Raw genomic sequence first — 18,673 nt, 5'->3', positions numbered from 1 at the left:
TGCATCACACACTGTCTGAAGCCTGTAATTTACCCCAAAGAAAACACGTGGAATGGAATGTTTCACCTTTTTAGGTAGTATTGTTAATCATTGCAAGGTAGCGTATTTGAGCTCTGGAGTTGCGAATTACTATTTTTTTTTCCATAGTTTTTAGCAACAATTAAAAGGCAACTGCGTCGTTTCCGTCACATAAATGGTTGTGGATCAGTATTTTAAAGCCATCGCAAAAAAGGGTTCATTTCAAAATTCAAAGATTTTTACAAGACTTTTTTTTTATGATCCTTATTTCATCAAGTTTTTTGCTCTATTAGTGCAATTTTCGCAAAAGACATGTAGGTGACGCTAATTTTGAAAACTGAAAATGCCACAGAAATATAAGTTCGTTGCTTGAAGCACCTGGGGACCTGCCCTTTATCCTCTGGTGTGCTATGTTGCTATTTCCCCGGTTGGGAACTTGGCTTTATTTTGACGCATTAGATGATTGCGTGGATGTACGAGGGACGTGGCTTCCTCTGACGGGAGTACCATAATGGTTAGCCAAGGGCTCTTCCAAGTAAAATTTAAATCTCATCAAAAACAACCCTGTTGTAAAAATTTGCCCGTCAAGAAAAACTTCAACTTTTCCGCACAAAAAAGAAAGCCTTCATCCTCAGCCTTAAAAAGTTATGATATCTAATTTGCCCGCCAAGTATCTGCTAAACTATCATTTCCCCTCTTCTCCTCTTTCATCACACCTACTTCCATTAGAACCTCCTTACACCTCAAACTCGTCAGAAATATGGATAGATCCTTTAAATTGTTTATCCTGCGGGAAGCTTTTCAAAGTGAAGTGGTTACTTAGGGGGCAAAAAGCTTCCCTAGGAGTTGTACATAATTTCAACATTCTACGGCATGCCGTTTTTTAGCTATGCGAGATACATAAGCACGTATATGGATACGTACATACAGACGTCACGAGTAAACTCGTTGTATTTTACTCTTTAATCGTCAAAATGGATATACGTTCTTAGGCACTTATCCACGTTTGGTCGCGTTGAAAAAAAAACAAAAAACAAAAAAAAAAAAAAAAAAACTCAACATTCATTTGGAGATGAGCAAAATAGAAATTATGACCGATTTTAGAGTGAAATTTTTTTCGCGAATACCATACTTCCTTTTTTGTAAAAGGAAGTAAAAACAGCCGTAAGTGCTACGTCATGCTTGAAAACACTCGGCCAAGAAATGCGGAGCTGCGGAGTTTCACTATTTTTGCGGAGCAACTTCGCAAGATAAGGACTTATAAGTTATGAGGAAATTTTCTTTCCCAAGAAGGTAAAATCTGGATGCTTTACTGCTTGGCGCGAATTTAAAAATCATCCAGACCTTCTCATAAATATAGAAGGTGCGGAAGTGGCAGTGCATTTATGTTTTGAAAAAAAACCTTTTCCAGATAAAGAATTAATTAAAAGAAAAATATGTTTAAATTTTAAATAGTTTTCCTGAATGAATTTTTAGATATAAAAACTTGAAGGTGTAAATATATACATGGTCAATAATGCGCTGTTTCTGAAAGTTCAGGTTTTATGAAAATTGCAAGTCACGTGTAAATTTTAAAGAAATGTTCCAAAGACATCTAAAAAAACCAAATAAAATGAATTAAGGCTTTAGAGATCTTTTTTTCTTCTCTTTTTCAATATTAGAAAAAAAATGTATAAAAGTAAAATATTTACTATTTAACTGATAAAGTGAATTAAAATAGTTGTAACTGATTTGCAATCACTTGAAAAAACTTTCAAGATCAAATAATTCAGAGCACAATCAAAGACAACATATGAAATTAGAAAAAACTGAAAATCATTTTGTACGCTTTATTTTAAGTTTTGTTCAACATTCTTTTTAATGAAAAAAAAAAAAACTATGGCTCTATTGGAATGGTGAAAAAAGTACGAGATAAAACTCTTTGAAAATAACAATAAAGTTCTTTATTACGAGATGGGTTTCAAGTTTAAATTTGTTGTGACACCTTTAAATCTTCATTTTAAAATATCTTAAACAAACTAGTTCAGAGTGAAGTTATATCCTTTAGAAGCAGATTGTCTAGTTTTAAACAATAGAGCATTTTTTGTGGCAGAATAGGACAAAACATGTCAGTTGCAGTGAGGAATTCAGTTCATTGTTTAAAGTACTCAAAGTTTATTTGAAAAGAAATGCTCTAAATTTTCTCTGTAAAAAGTTGTTTTCTTAAAGAATAAATGTATGCATGTATTTTTCTTGTGAAGAAAAAATCCGTTTCCTGGAAAAATATTTTAAATGTCAAGTGCTTCAAACTTTTTACTACAGAAAGAATAAATTTCATTTTGAAAAAGATTTGTTTAGATATCTTCGTCCGAAACTAATCTAAAAAAAAATGAGCAAACTTTGAGGTTACTTTAGAATTATTAACAGTACACAATTATAACCTAACCGCGAAACCAGACGACAGTGTAATGATTAAAAAAAAAAAAAAAAAAGAAAAATTGAAATGGAAAAAGGACAGCAAAACATGTTTTTGGTCACTTAAATTGTTTGCCCTCGTGTCCCCTTTCCTCGGAATATGAGGTCTTAACGTCTGACGAAAATTCAAGAAAAATCGCCAAATTTAGCGAGTTTCGGTGTTAAGTGAAAGACATCTTTCACATGCTTTGCGAATGCTGACGATGAAGTTATGTGGTAGCTTCAGTTTTTTGCCTAATCTTTACATTTGGCGACCTTTCTTAAAAATTTGACAGACTTGAAAGCAATATATCTCGCTTACGAGGGGACGAGAACAAATAACTTATGGGTCAAAAAACGTTCTCTATACTGGTTGAATAAATACCTTTGTGCTTGAAAGGTAAAATAGAAAAGAACAACATTTAATTGCACAAAACTGCAGTAATCTGCAATTTTGTGCAATTAAATGCTGTTGATTCTTTTTTTTTACTTTATCTGTAAAATTTTTCGATTGCTAACAATAGTTTTCCTCATAATTGCACTATGTATGTGGTTCCCTGGTAAAGAGTTCTTTTTAAAAACAAAGTTTGTTTCGAATATTAATTAATGACCACAGACTATTTTTCAATTTTTATCGATAACATTCCGTTGAAAATGATGAAATTTTAAGAATCTACGCAACTGCTAAACTTTCAGTCTAGTAAAAAGGTTTTAATTTAATCACAATAAAAATGCAATAACTTTGTGCAATCAATTTTATCACGCATGGCTTAATCATAATGTCACATTGATTACATGCACAATTTTTGTAAACTGCGAAAGTAAAATTATATTTCAATAAACTAATACTGTCTAGTTACACCATCTGACTTTTCTTTATAACTTCCTAATACACAGACTCAAACATGCCAGAGTTTAATTTTTTCCTACATTAAATTTATTCCATTCATATTAACACACCTAACTTAAATTAAACAATATTACATAGTGAAATAATAATAATAATAATAATAAAACATTATAATTTGCTGAATATGACATAGAAAACTCTCTATTCATCGATTTTGAGCTTTTACAAAGAAAGAACAAACAGAATAAATTAATCCTTTATGCATATAACGGAACTACTAAAATGAAATCCGTAAACACAAGGAATTGAAAAATTCACACGAGCGTAAAACTGTCTCAAATCTGAACTAGAAAAGGTAGGAAAAAAGTACCGTTAAATAAAGTGCATTAGACCGTTAAGTGTCATAGAACAATATGTGTTTTGCGTCTAAGAATTTTGTAAGAAGGAACATAGGTATCTTATTTTTTCTGCGGAACGAAGTGAAACTGATGCATACATAATGCAAATACTGTCTACTTTAAAAGTAATATGAAATATAGTTAATTTAAATAATAAAGTAAGTAAAGCATCATTTCTTCAGTAAGCTTCTATAGTTTAGTTTATTCAAAATTAAAGCATTGAATCAAAAATATAATATTTCGCTTTCTTATCTTTACCCAGAAAATTTCGAAGCATAACAGGTTTTTTTGGGGCAACGCTGCTGGTTTTCATAGATTTCCATGAGCTTCATAGGAAAAACAATTATATTTTCGAAAAAATGTAATGACTGTTATGGACTGCTGTGAAAATATTTTTAGCTGCCAGTGTGAAGATATACGCAGTTTCTTTAATATTTTTCGACCCTTACAGATTTACTGCTCCCGAAAAGGGGGCGAAATGTTGCCCCAGGATAGTGTAACTTTTCAAGAATTATTAACAAATAAGCCGTTCGGAATTTGCAGGTAGTCCTGCCTTATCTTCGGTCATATTTGCTTCAGGAATTTTCCTGGTAAATTAGGACATGCAATTATTACAAACACATCGAAGTTTTCTTTGAAGGAATTACTCGATAATAAGACGGTATTTTATTTGGGAAATCTTCTCTGAATTCTTCAGAAAAATTCGAGAGAAATGTTACAGAATTTCTTTTACATATTAAAATTTGGAAATAAAAGGCTTAACTATCATAACCACTGCCTCAATTTAACGATGAGAATTTTTTTCCCCTTATTGCTACATGGATTCGTTTTCGCATGGACTCTTAAAAGATGTTAGTAGATGGTATGAGGAATTTGAGAGCATAATGCGATTAACTGATCATTTCCATTCCGTAATACTTAAAGTTACTGGATCCAACTGCATGATGTCTCCAGGATCCAATTGCCCTATTCAGTTTCATCCCACAGATTCTCAATTATATTGATGTCTGGTATCTGTGTACGCAACTAATCAAGATAATGTCTCTGTGATGTTTTTCGAACCATTTACGGACCTTGCCAGCATCATTGTCAGGGTTCAGTGTGCTACTGCATGTGTCTATTTTCCGCAAAGTATAGCATGAACATAAAAAGATGTACAAGGTCTACGTAACATTTGTATGCTCTAGAAAATTCAGAAGTTGTTCCACACGAATCAAAGTGTCCATACAATGCCAAAAACATATTCCCCGAACCATAATATTCCCTCTACAAGCTTGAAGTACTGTTGCAATGCAGTGGGGATCGGTGTTTGCCCACTTGCTTGGTGCAATAAAATAAAATGTGATTCACTGAACCACTTCACCCTCATCAATGATCAGCTGTCCAATTCTTGCATTGCTGGACACGTCTGCTTTTGTTCAGAGCAGGCAATACAGATCTTTGAACAGGCTGTCGGCTTCCATAGGCTATATGGCGCAATATAAGGCAAACAGCTCGTTCAGAGACCATAAGCAATTGCTCCTAAATTATGTTTCCTCTCATTTTGAAGTACTGTTGCCGCTTTGTGGACAGGGAAATTCTGGCAAATCTCCCTTCATATCGAGCATTCAGTACCTCGTGACGACCACAAATCTGACAATGAGACCCGGTATTTTTCTTCGTAGTCCAATCTCTGTAAGCTTTAGTAACTGTAGCTTTCAAACACTTCGTAAGCTTAGCCAATTTTCTGAACTTAATTTCAAGTTTTGGATAGTTTAGCATTATCTTCCGTTTAAACTCAGTTGAAGCATATTTTTCATCTTTTTATTTTCAAACCACACGAAGCACTTTATTCTTTATTTGTCACACACTTATGCTCCCCACCATCGACACAAACAGGTAGTCATAGCCGATCTGGACATAAGTGTCAAGTGGTCCTAATAAGTGGCCATACAGTGTGTATATATGAAGCAGGAATAAATAAAGGAATATAAGTATCAAAATTAAAATTTTGAGGTAACAAGTTCAAATGATAGATGAACCTCTTCTCTGTCTTGGGGTAAGAGATGGTATTAGTAGCCCTGATGGGTGCTGCTATACAGCATGATTTAGAAAAACTTTTCAGCAAAAGCTTACCTACGACAGGATTTTTAAACGCGATTCATGCAAAACTTGAAAATATCCACTTACACCCCTTTGCTTCTTAATGCCTCATACGTGTGTGTTTGCGTGTTACAAAACTTTGAGAACAAAGTCATTGGATAACTAAGAATTCTGCCCTTATTACTTTACTAGTGGCACCCGCACGGCTTTTCCCGTAGTAGAAAATTAAAAGGTCTTTTGGTTCGCCTGTATATTTACAAATAATGTATGATGAATTTCTCACCCGTTGGCTTGCCCATGTTACGGTTCCACGTTATGATAACTTGGTAATTTATTCGTCTATCTTATGATAATTTTACTCAGTAAAAGGTTCTTAAAATTAGAATAGAAAAATAACAATATCGAATTTTCAAAAATCGCGTCGAGGTGCACACTCCCATGCTGCAAACTAATTCTGTGCCAAATTTCATGAAAATCGGCCGAACGGTCTAGAAGATATGCGCGTCAAAGAGATTCTGACAGACAGAGAGATATCCAGACAGAGATACTTTCAGCTTTATTATTAGTAAAGAAGATTCAGGTATAATTACGTCAATGAAATTTCACTAAATAATCAGATATGCTTCAAGTTTTGTGAATATTTACTGGAAAACTTACATATATGTTTAAAAAATATGTAAAAATGCATTTTGCAAGGATGTAAAACGCAACAACTTTTTTGCTTTTTAAATAACGCTTCAACAGCAATTTAAAATATTTTCTCAGACATTCAGTGAAGAAGTATAACTTTTCAACTGAACAAATATCTCAACACTTCTAATACACATTATTTACGGCAAAATTTCTAACAATCATTATTTTTTCATTACGGAACATTCGCATTTTTCTCCCCCACTTGGTTTGATGAATAAATACATTTATGCTTTTAATTAATTTTAATTTAAAAGTAGTCACGAATTGAATTTTTATCACTAACATAACTTAAACGATCTATATATAAAGCCTTCTATTCTTAAATTTATTGAATTAAAAAAATTGAAATCCCATGTATTTTAACTCTTTGAAGATAATTAGAAGTACAGATATAGTGTAGAAAAATTTTAAAGCAAAATTGAATCACTAATTTCAAAAGAAAAAACAAAAAGAGAAGTTTTAGTAATTCCTAACAGCGGATGAATAAGGAAAATGCATGCGAGTGAATAACAAAGAGAAATGTAAAAGAAACAGTCGAAATCTTTGTACAATGAAATAAGTAAAAATATGACAACGTATACAATTGTAAGTAAAATCAATTAAAAAGAGTTGAAAAACTCTGCAAACAGCTGCTTCGGAGTTATAAAATCAAACCCCTTCATCAGAACATAAATGAATGATGGAACACAAAGTCAAACAACGGACAAGTAAACCTTCACTACCATTAAATTTTAATTTGATTTTTTTTTTCGTTGCTGATCAATTAAGTGTGTCCTTAAATGTCTTGTCTTTGTATAAAGGTTAACAACTATCAAGTAAGTTCGAAATGAATTTTCCCTACTTGTCACTGGCAAACGTTATGTAAAAAAATCTTTGTCATTTCTTTTCATCCATAAGATCATTTCTTTTGTATTGAAATAGGCATTCCTTGAAACGCCGAAACACGTGTCTGTAGTAATCTGCAATTTTTGCTTTTTGACGTTGCTATTTCTTTTTTCTTCCTTTTCAGCTCAAAGGTAAAAATTTAACCTGTTGAGAAAATCATCCAAATTCTTTTGTGCAGCAGAGTAACCGTAGTAAACGGAACGATGAAGAAGCAGAAATTAACAACTGATTGCAATGAACTTTTGAAATGAGTTTAGGTCCCAAAGCTTTTACATTTTTGCATTGAAAAAGAGGTTCCTTGTAACTTCAAAACACTTGTCCACAAATTGTTGCTAATCTGTCATTTTTCAAGTTTTTATTTACTGCTATTGATACTTATACAGGATGCCCGAAAAGTCCTTGATACATTTTATAAATTCGTAGAAAAGCAACAAACTGTTGTATGAATATGCGGTTTGTGCCATAACCCTTCATATTGAAGAATATTTTATGACACTGCTGGGGGGAAAAAAAGGAAAACAAGAAAAAGACAAAAGTATAGTTTCAAGCAATCAATGTATCGTCATTATTTATAAAAACAGGCGAGGTGTTTAATAATTTTATTAAACATAAAGCAATGTCTTTCGTTACCAAAGTTCAATGTCAATACAGTTTGCGGTAATGGGATGATCTTGGATGCCGTTTAAGTGTGGTACAAGCACTATACGGTGCACACATATTAAACCCTGGTAATGAAAGGTATTGCTTTCAGTTTAATGGAATGATTTTTAGCAAAAAAGAAAAGAATTACAGTGAAAGCCACATGCGGTGCACTAGTACTTTAGTGATCAACTTAAACAGGTGGTCAACTTATAGAGGTTGATTTATATGATATAGGGCTAATTCTGTACTTGAAAAAGGTGGTCAAATTATAAGGGTGGTCAACTTTACAGGTTTTACTGTAATACCTTTATGCGGAGAAGTAAATACCAATCAACAACGTTTTGACGCTCAAAATTAGCAGATCACTGCAGAGACGTGTTTCGGGTTTACACGGAACCCCTTATTCAATGCAAAAATTGAGCTTTTGGATACAAAGAGGTCTGGTAAAAAAACGAAAATGAACAACAGACAGTTTGAAAAGTAAAAATAGCAAAATGACAAAAATAAAAAAAAGACAAGAGGAGTTGTGTAATTAATTTCGGCTTTGAGCTCCTTTTTGGTCTGTTTGTTTTGTTAATTTGTTATTTTTACCCGACTGTGCGTGCGCGACACAAAGGAGGGCAATGTGTTTATAAGTCTATGTATGTTTGTTCCTATGTGGCGTTCTACGGGCTAAACGTCTTGGCCAATTTTGGTAATTCTTACGTCAATCGATTTATCTTAACCTTGAGAATGTCACTAAACACATGATAGGTAATCAAAATTCACCATATCAGCAACAAATTTCAATATTTTGTCAGTTATGGATTTGCGCACGTTGAGTGTTGCACACTGTGTCGCCCGTTACCTGCGTGCGACAAATGCAGGTAGTTTTCGCTGCCTGAATTTCTTTGTTTACTAAGTCTGCTAATTGAGGTCTCAATGACCGAGTGGTCTAAGCGATTGCTTCTCCCACTAGAGACGGTTGGTCAAGACACCCTCCCTCCGGGTGTACTTTCCCCTCTTTCTGATGTAAATTCTTTCATCTGTTCTTTATATGTATTCTATACTGTAATAAAAAATATATTATACGTAACGAAGGCAAGGACACTCAGATTGTAGTTCTCATCATAAAAAAAAAAAAAAACCGTGCAATAAGCACCAAAAGAAAGAAAGTCTACTAATTCGATTTTCATCTCTAACATGTTGCATTTGTTTTTGCCTTGATTCAAGGGACTGAGTTTGGCGACGTGTACTTTCTTGACAGGCTTTTTTAGTTTGCGAGAAAGATTTGACTGACGACGTTTCCGATTTCGCGTCATCATGAGTATTACATGTTGTTTATATAGCTGTGCTGTGGTTGATTCAAGTTGAAGCATTTTTGTTGAAGATTAAGCACATGTAGCTTTAAGCCAAGTTAGGTCCCTAGGGGGACTAATTATCAGTAGTTTAGACCACCGCAAGTTATTTAATAGATCTCACGATACAAACAAACTTTCTCAATGAAATGACAAGGTTGCGAAATGTACTGCATTATAATCATAATAACTTAGTCAATGAAAATTAACTAAAAAGTGTAAAATAAAAAAATATTAAATAAAAAATCCGACTGCGTAAAAACCAAAAAAAAAAAAAAAAAAACCAAAAAAAAAAAAAAAAAAAACAAAAAGGTATAAGACCAGTAGTTCATTATGTTATTAAGTACTACTGAATAACTACACCGTTGAAATAGTTTTATAACCGTAGACACATAAGACAAATCATAAATTCAAAAGAAGAATAGAAGGATCAACAGTCGGGGCTCATTCAAATTTTACGGGGTTTTTTGAGTCAGAAGGGAATAAGCCCCGACTCTTGATCCTTCTATTCTGCTTTTGAAAATATGATTTGTCTTATCTATGTACGGTTATAAAACTATTCCAACGGTGTAGTTATTCAGTAGTACTTAATACATTCTAAACTACTGGGCTTATGCATTTTTCTTTTTAGTTTTTTGGTTTTTACGCAGTCGGGTTTCTTGTTTTTATTTATTAACTAGCAGTATCCGCACAGCGATGCCCGTGCTAAATATTTAATGGAAGTCCGTTGAATTAAAAAAAAAAAAGGCGCCTCCTCCTCCTGTAATGTGAAATGACCATTTTCTTTGTATAAAATGCATACACACCTTTTCAAAAAAAAAAAAAAAAAAAAATTAAGTTTCTTTGGAATTTAAAACTTTTCGTCAAATCATTGAATTAGATTTACAGTTGCTTTAAAACTATATTTAGCGAGTGAAGAGGGTTTTACTGCAATTTAAAGTATTTCGCCAAAAAAAAAAAAAAAAAAAAAAAAAAAAAAATCGTATAATATCTTTCAAATGTAAAAATAATTTCGCAACTCTATTGTTTCTCGCAAAACTTGCCCAGCAACCACGCTATCATAATCGATCCGTCTAACAAAAAAAAAAATCCCGTGGAACATTCAAAAATCGTCGTCAGAAAAAAAAAGAAGAAAATGTCGTGCATTTCACTCGCATAAAAACAAATCAAAAGTTTCTTTTCTTTCAAAATAAATCGCCAGAACAATGAATTACGTTAATGGTTGCCTTAAAACAATAATCCTGGACTGAACTGCTCAATGCCTGACGCGCCAAGCGACCACGCTACCGGAATCCAGCCCTTTTGCGAGTGAAGCGGATGTTTTTTCTTTAGCAATAATAAATGTTACGCCAAACAAACAAAAAGGTATAAAATCACATTAACAGTAGTTTTCAAATCTTTATATATTAAGAACTGCGTTGCCCGGCTTTGCCCGGTCTGCCCTTGAGAATAAAAATTGTGTCAAGTGACATATATTCAACAATCAGGCTTAAATAATAAAAAAAAAAAAAACCACCATGCAAAATTACCCTTCCAAACAATGACGACAGATATTAAAATAATTTTAAGAAATTAAAATGCGAAGGATGGATTTTAAAAGCGTAACCATGGAAACATGAAATAAAATAAGTTTGAGAAATTAAATGCATAATAAGGAAATAAACAATGGATTCAAAAAGCGTAACCGTGGAAACGCAAAAATAAAATGGTTGACAACTTGAATCAAAATGATATATTTCGAAATTAATTTAAAAACGCTTGTAACTTTTTTTCCTTTGAAGATAGAAGCTAATTTTTTCGACAACAGGTCGAGAGAGATCTGGAGTAAAAAATGTCGTTTTTTTTCCAATGGTGTCAAAAAGAAAACTGTGGGACAATTCCTTCACTTTTTAATGGTAGATTTAATGAAGAAAGTAGTGCCTAAATTTCAGCTAAGCCTAAAAAAGTTCGAGCTAAAAACGCAAATGACTCCCGCCGTAATTAAGTTAGAGCATTGAAACAAATTGTTTAGAACGCGGAAAATTCTACCCTTTTCAACGATACATAATATTAATATGTGCAAGCAATTTTTCACCCATTTAATTGCCAATAATAGGCAATTTACGTGACATTTGGGTCTAAATTGGAATAAAAAAAGAACTATTTATCGGATTGTTTCCGAATTATAGAATATGTTACTCAGTAAGAAAGAACCTTTCATATAGTGAAGGAATTTTTCAGATAGGTGCAATGGTTCCGGAGATTACCTCGAACATATAAACACTCAAAAATCCGCCCTCTCTCTTTATAATATAAGTATAGATTTTTTATTTCTATTTAAACTGTCTGTTGTTCTTTCTCTTTGCTTTTCCCGGATGCCTTTGCATCCAAGAGCTTACATTTTTCTTCAAAAAAGGGGTTCCCTGTAGTCCCGAAACGCATGTCTAAAGTAATCTGCTAATTCTGTGCGTGATAGTGTTGTTGATTGCCATTTACTTTTCCGCACTTTTATTTCTAATAACTGTAATGTTCAATTGTTCTTATTGTGAAAAAAATCCCGTACACCTGGTTTCCTTACAGTGATACCATCTTTTCGTGAAGACAACTTTCAGAAATTTCACAGTCAAAATTTTACTAGACGTTGCTAATTTATTATTAACACATTCATACTATCTAGTTCAATATAAATCACATTTTTTACCTACTAAAATACTTGCGTGGCGTTTGTTTTTCTTACTGTGACGATATAGCGACTGTTTGCAATTACTTTTTGTTTCATTTATTCTTTTTTTTCCTTTTGCAATTTTTTTACGACGTCATAAAAAATTCTTGAACCTGTTAACTATTATGGCACAAACAGCACATTCACAAAGAAAACTGTTGTTTTTTTATAATCAAAAGAAACTTTTAAAAAATTTTAAAATATGTCAAGGACTTTTCGAATACCCTATATTATCAAATATTTTTCTTTAAGAAATTTCTTACTCTTTCTCTCCATTAAGTTTTATGAATTAATACTGGTTTAGACATTTGCTCATTTAAATATTTTTAACGCAAACGTATTTGTGAAATGAATTTTAATTAGTAACATTACTTTTAAAACCCCTTATGATTAAGGACTTCTGTTTTTTAACCTAACCTATAAATTTGAACGAGAATAAAGAAAGATTTCACATGCATATTAACTCTTTGAAATTAGTTAAAAGCTTAAACTGTTGGATAACAGCACTAATGAACTAATAGTTAAAAATAAAATAATTCGAAATACCATATCTAATTTCTAACAGTGGATACACAGGAAAACTACATTCAAATGAAGAACAAGAAAAATGTTCATGAAAAAGCATCGTAATTTTCTTTAATGTAGTAGCTACAGTTAAAATGTCAAAAATAAACCAAATTTAAGTTATGATGTTCTATTTTATGTAGAAATTTGCATATTTTGCTCTGCAATTATGATAATTTATGAGTCTCTCAATCTGCTTATTTGTAGTGAAGATTTAAATGTTTTAATGTTTTGAAAAATAATTAAAAATAAAATTAAGAGCTCTTAAAACCTGTAGAAAAATTTCATAATAAATTGTTCAAGTAATAGCTGAATTTAGAATCTTTTTATTTCTGAGACACTCTTATAATATAACAAAACTGTTCTTTTGCTTCTTGAGGAAGAACAACGCTTACGATCTTAATTGTGTTCAATTAGATAAAATGCACCAGAACTACTGTTTAAATAAAATTCTTTACTCTGCTAGTTACGTATTAGTAATGATATACATAAATAACATTTAGAAACGAACCCCCCCCCCCCTTCCCTAAAAAAAAGGAATAAACCGTCTGAGTAGTTGGGTAATAAATTCCCTGGAGTTTTTTCTTTCTTTGTACGAAGTGCAGGACGTAATATGTTCGGAAAATTTACCTCTTAAAACCAAAATTTCAGTTTCACTTAGTCCGACCTAATGTGGAATACAGTGGACGTCGGTTAATTGAAACAGTGGTTTTTTAAATCAACCACTTTAATGATTCAAATCGTCTAAAACGGAACAAAATCCAACTGTATTGAATTATCCGATTTATTGAATCAAACCACTTTATGGAATCAAAACTGTTTAGAACAACTGTGATTCATGTAAGCGGCTGCCCCTGTAGTTGATTTTTGGCCCTTCCGCACTTTAATATGTAGGATACAAATGTTTGTACAGCCAAAGTATGACTTTTTCGACTATCCTCGTAGTTCTCCCCGTGACGTCTGTATCTATGTTATGTGTATATACACAGCGTAATTTAAAAATAGTAGGCGTAGATGGTTAAAAGTATGAGTGCAACGTCTGTCTCAGGTCTGGTTGTGTACCTCTCTTTTTCGTTGCATTTCGATGCTATAAAAGAAGTGTTAAATTACTTTTTCTTGAAAACCAATGTTAATTTCAATGCAAACTGATTTTATATTATAGATTAGTTACCAATTAGCGTCATATCGCACATATTTCGGTTTACAAGAGTTTCCGCTAACTTGGACCTCTGCTTGCGATTGATGCACTGACAAAGTGTACGTTTTGTAAATTTTGAAACGGCTGTTTGCTGAATTTATTTATTTTTTTTAAAGCCGGGCTTTTTTCGGAAGACTTTTCATCCAGAAGCTCACACTTCTTTGCATTGAAAAAGGTGTTCCTTGTAACACCGAAACACGTGTCTGCAATAATTTGCAATTTTCGTGCATCAAAACGTTGGATTACTGATTATTTTAATTTTCAGCACAAAGGTATTTATTTGTTATTCTTTTCATTGTTTTTATTTTTTGTTACGTTACCTCATTTTTTGTTGAGTATGTTTCTCTATGTAATGAAACAAATGTTTTACTTAAAAAATGTGAGCTTGTGTCTTTAGCTATCCCACGCTCTATATACCCCATAGAACCTTGGGGTTCAAAATAGAATTCCAAACTTGAATCCTTAAAATTTGGAACAAAATTATTTCGGATTCCAATAGTTTGCTCTTTGAAGTGTTTGTCTTCATGATTTCTAATTTGTTTTGTTTTCTAAATTAATTTTCAAAGTTAATATTTCACATATATTGTTTAATAAAGGAGCGAAAGAACTAACGCACCCCTTAACATTAGTTTTCGTTTGAAAGAGCATTTTTACAGCACAAGATGAAGTTTGAGCCAAATTTTGCAACTGGTTAGAGCAGAAAATGTAACGGTTTCTAATTTGGCGAAAGTCCAAAGCTAAACTCAATTGAAGCAAGGATCTAGAGAACGAATTATTACTGAAGACCACAAGTCTGAAAACGACATTTGAAGCGTAAAAAATGGCTGCTTTGCTATGTTCTTAGGCATCTTTAAATCTTCACGAACTAAATAAACCTTCGAAGCAATACTAGTGGGTTGATGAGTTCCAGTGAGCAGAAAGCTGGAGCGCCCAAGTTTTTTTTAAAGTACTAGTTTTTTTTAAATTAACAGGTAAACTTATCACGATTGTAACCACATATAATGTTAATAAGTTATTGAAGTTTTCTGTAAGTAGGAAACAATTAATGTCAGAGAATAAATTTCTTCTCTTCGCTTAGGGTGAAGGAAGTTGCTTCTATGGTTAAATTGGAAAAAATGAGGTTCGATACTTTTTGAACATAACTCGCATACGCACTATAATTATCAGTGTTACGGGTGTGACCTACTATCTTGCAGGTGTGACGGTATAGTTACACTTCCAACACCGTACAAACCAATACTTTTTAGACACAAATATTTTTTAGACAGTTGATATTTTACGTTATAGGGCATAATGAATCCTTTTATAATAATATATAAAGATTATTAGCCAAAGTTTAAAATTACGGCAAACAAGTACGTAAAAGTGTCGCACCCGTGCATAGGAATCGAACATTAAAAGAGTATTTTACTAAACATTGAAATGCTACTTACAAACATGTTTTCTAATGCGTGCTTTGCAAGCCAGCAATTCAGAAATCCGGGAATGAAAAGGTTTCTAAGGGGGGCCCAACAGAGCTGAAAAACAGAAGATGTAATGATGAGGAATAACATAGGTACAATTAAAAACTACTTCATTATATATCCTTAAAATAAACTGCATTTAGTATAAATATCTTTATTTTAGCAAATTTTTACAATTTTTTTAACTTTATGTAGGGAACTATGTAGATTTCTTCTTAGAGAGTCAAAATGACCTCTGCCGTATTTCTAGGTATACAAAGACTGCGTAATTCTAGTGTTGACATTCTTAATAGGCAAACTGAGACTTTTTATGGGACTGAATTTTTTTTAAAAAACATCAGCTTCAAACATTCTAATATTATATAGTATGATTTTAATGATAATTTTAAGTACTTTGTATTAAATAAAGGATTGTGCTTAACACTTAAAACTAAATGAAAACGAAAATTATACTTGAAATTACAAATTGCCTCTCACCAAATTTAAGAACTTACACTTTTTATCACAAGAAGGAAATTATAATTACGATGTCAATTAACCAAAAGAGAACAATTTTTCCAAAGCGTGCATTTTTTCCATTAATTCTTATAGGAAGAAATTACAATGCATTCTAGGTGGAAGTAATGAAAATACTAACGAGATTTTTTAAAGCTCTTGCACTTAACGTAGCATTATTTTTATTGCCACACCCATTAAATAGTAAAAACCTCGCCATTTCTTTCATTGGCGCAAAGTTCAAAAGCCAATCTGACTAAAAGGATTATTTTAGGTAATGGATTAAAAAGGAAAGAACGTCAGTGTTTAACATCATTTGCAAAAGCGAAACAAAAAGATGAACTGGAAAGACTACGTTGAAATGCAGAAATGTTTGCCAAATAATTTTTGCTATTCGTGCATTGAATTGTTTGAAAATCTAATAGACGTAATGCTTAAAGAAACTATTGGGGAAATGAAACAATTATTTATACAATAAGAAATGTAGTATTTTTGAAACATTTTATTACATTCTACTTATTTTTTTTTAAATAATGGAATTCATTTCACTGAAATTTAGAATAACGACCTCAAAATCTTCTTATCTTGGAACATTAGTAGAATTTCGTGAAATAAAATAATAGCACAGTTTTGTTTGCTTTTTAAATTACAAAAACGTCTTATGCTAATAATTGTATTTAATGTGCATTTTATAAAATTTGTTACAGTTACATTGCTCTAAAATATATCGCATATAGTGCTAAAATTTCTCAAGTTAACGAAAAAAAAAATGTCTAAGATAATTTTCATGCAATAACCATCCAAAAAAAGAAATAATTTGGTTAAAAGTCATAGTTCTGTTACTGAAAAGCTTCGAAATTTCAACTTCTTTTGTGAATTATTTCAAAGCGTTAATTGTTTTATTAAATAGAGTAAAATTCTCTCTGTCTCTCGCTTTTCTCATCCTAATATAAATAATAGCCAATGATCTAGTGACGCGCTTGTTTCAAAATTGAAACTCGCGCCACGGCATGATAATTTGATAATATGTCTTGGTTATGTTTAACATGCAGGGAGAGGCTTTATTGTGACAAAGCTGAACTCGATCTGGGAACTTAACTGTTTTACTGGTAAAACTGTGTCGTTTCATGGGACTGAAGAAACGAAAAAATGGTCAACAATGAGCGCTGTCTACTGGAGTTTAGGGTTAATCCACTGGAGTTAGGGTTACAATTTCAACTATCAAAATATCACCAACAGGCAATGGTTTCGTTCAAATGTAGAAGCAATTTTCACCCGTCACACTTTTACGGGCGGGCGATTTAAATAATTAGCTATTTCCCTCAGATATTTTGTGAAACTAAAGCTTTTATAGCCAAACATAGCTGTTTTGGCTACAGTTTACCAAAAATATTGGAGATTAGGCGGGTAAGGAGCTCTCTGCCCGAAATTTCTGGAAGTTAAAGGCCTAATGATGAAATTTCTGTTCTTTGGTGAAATTGGGGAATTGCGCATCGGATGCTCTCAACCAGAGATTTTCAAGAAGTTATGTTCTAAAAGTGGTAACTTGTATCTGTTGGTCTCGTCGAGCAGGTCTTGATCCCTTCTCGAATTCGTGGTTAGTGCCACTCTTTAACTTGCTGCCTTCTGAAAATGGCAGCCTGGTGCTTTGGCTCCGACTCCTGACCTAAATGCTATCATTTCATCACGCCAATGGCGAAGATTGAAAGTTACAGGCCCCCTCTTGCTTGACAGGCACGTAACTTAAGCCCGACTGATCTCTCCTTCCATGTCTTTTTTTTTTTTGCAGCTAAACGTTGGCAAATTATTTATGAACAAACGTTAAGCAAAAAATAGAATTTCATTTTTTCCTGATTTTTGGAGGGTTCACCTCTTTTACTTAATAAACGTCCTTGAATCGTCTGCTAAACTATTTAGAATAAACCTCATTAAGCTTAATAAACACAATTTTACTTACTGTAATTACAAATGGACCATTATTTAACAACTCCAGGATCACACTAAAGGATAAAAGCTGCTGATATATATTTCCCTAAAACAAAGAATAAGGAAAAAAAATTACCAAGGCAACAAAATGAATTAAAAATATTCATCAACGTTTACTATTTTTTTAGTGACATTAAGCAATAATCTAAAGAATGTAGAAGTACAAAGTTGTATAAGACAAAAATTAAAATTCATTGCGAGCGAGTGCTAGCCGAGTATTGTAGCAAGCTTATAGTAGCGAGTATACTATAGGAAAAGCAGCAATCTATTTGGTGTTAGATCTAATTGGTGGCATTCTTGACTGATGCTACTATACAGTAAGGTAGAAGATTATTAAACGAAAGTTTTATTTTAATTTCGCTAACGCTTTAGTCAAAAGATGTCTTTTGTCAATTACACCGGTTTGATTCTCTGCACTGCAAAAAATAATTGTTGTTTTTACAGTAATATACTGTTTTTCCCTACAGTTTAATACTGCTGTGCTAAATAACAGAGAAAAACTGTAAAAATGATTTAGATTGCGCAAAACGATGCGCAAAAGGTTTTTCTTTTCATACGGAAGAGAAAATGAATTCAAGGTATCGAGACAGCCATGTTAGTTTTTTTTCAGGAGTGCTGAGGCAGGACTTCTCAGATGTAATCCACGTTAAAGGTAAGTGCTAGTTATATTACTCATTCCCTTTTCCTCAAAATGTAGTTTTCTTTATCATCGAGAATGTATGTAAAATAAGTTTTCCTTTTGAAATCGCAATTTGTATCCCAATATTCGTTGATGTTGACTTTGTAATTTATTTTAGTTCCTAAGTTGTACCGATTGCTTTATAGCGAAAATCCGAGTAGTTGTTGTGATTCTGAACATTTTACTGCACGTATGATAAATTTTAAACATTTTCTGAACCTCAAATTTGTTTTTAAAAGAAATCAATTC

At 32.4% G+C, this 18,673-nt stretch overlaps 1 protein-coding gene across 1 annotated transcript in view; it reads right to left on the bottom strand.

Annotated features, from left to right (window-relative positions):
- The window catches only part of LOC129222864 (potassium channel subfamily T member 1-like), a 368,024-nt gene that overhangs the window by 145,933 nt on the left and 203,418 nt on the right, over positions 1–18,673 (bottom strand). Inside the window, exons 8-9 of the mRNA XM_054857422.1 lie at positions 17,717–17,791; positions 15,235–15,318 (exon numbers count right to left, since the gene is read on the bottom strand). Of these exons, the coding sequence (XP_054713397.1) occupies positions 15,235–15,318; positions 17,717–17,791 (159 nt within the window). The remainder of the gene's footprint in view (positions 1–15,234; positions 15,319–17,716; positions 17,792–18,673) is intronic.

This window comes from Uloborus diversus, chromosome 5, assembly GCF_026930045.1.
Source record: "Uloborus diversus isolate 005 chromosome 5, Udiv.v.3.1, whole genome shotgun sequence".
In the NCBI taxonomy this organism is placed as follows: Eukaryota; Metazoa; Arthropoda; class Arachnida; order Araneae; family Uloboridae; genus Uloborus; species Uloborus diversus.
The sequence above is the reverse complement of the archived record's forward strand: the minus strand, read 5'-3'. Positions and strand labels throughout refer to the sequence as shown.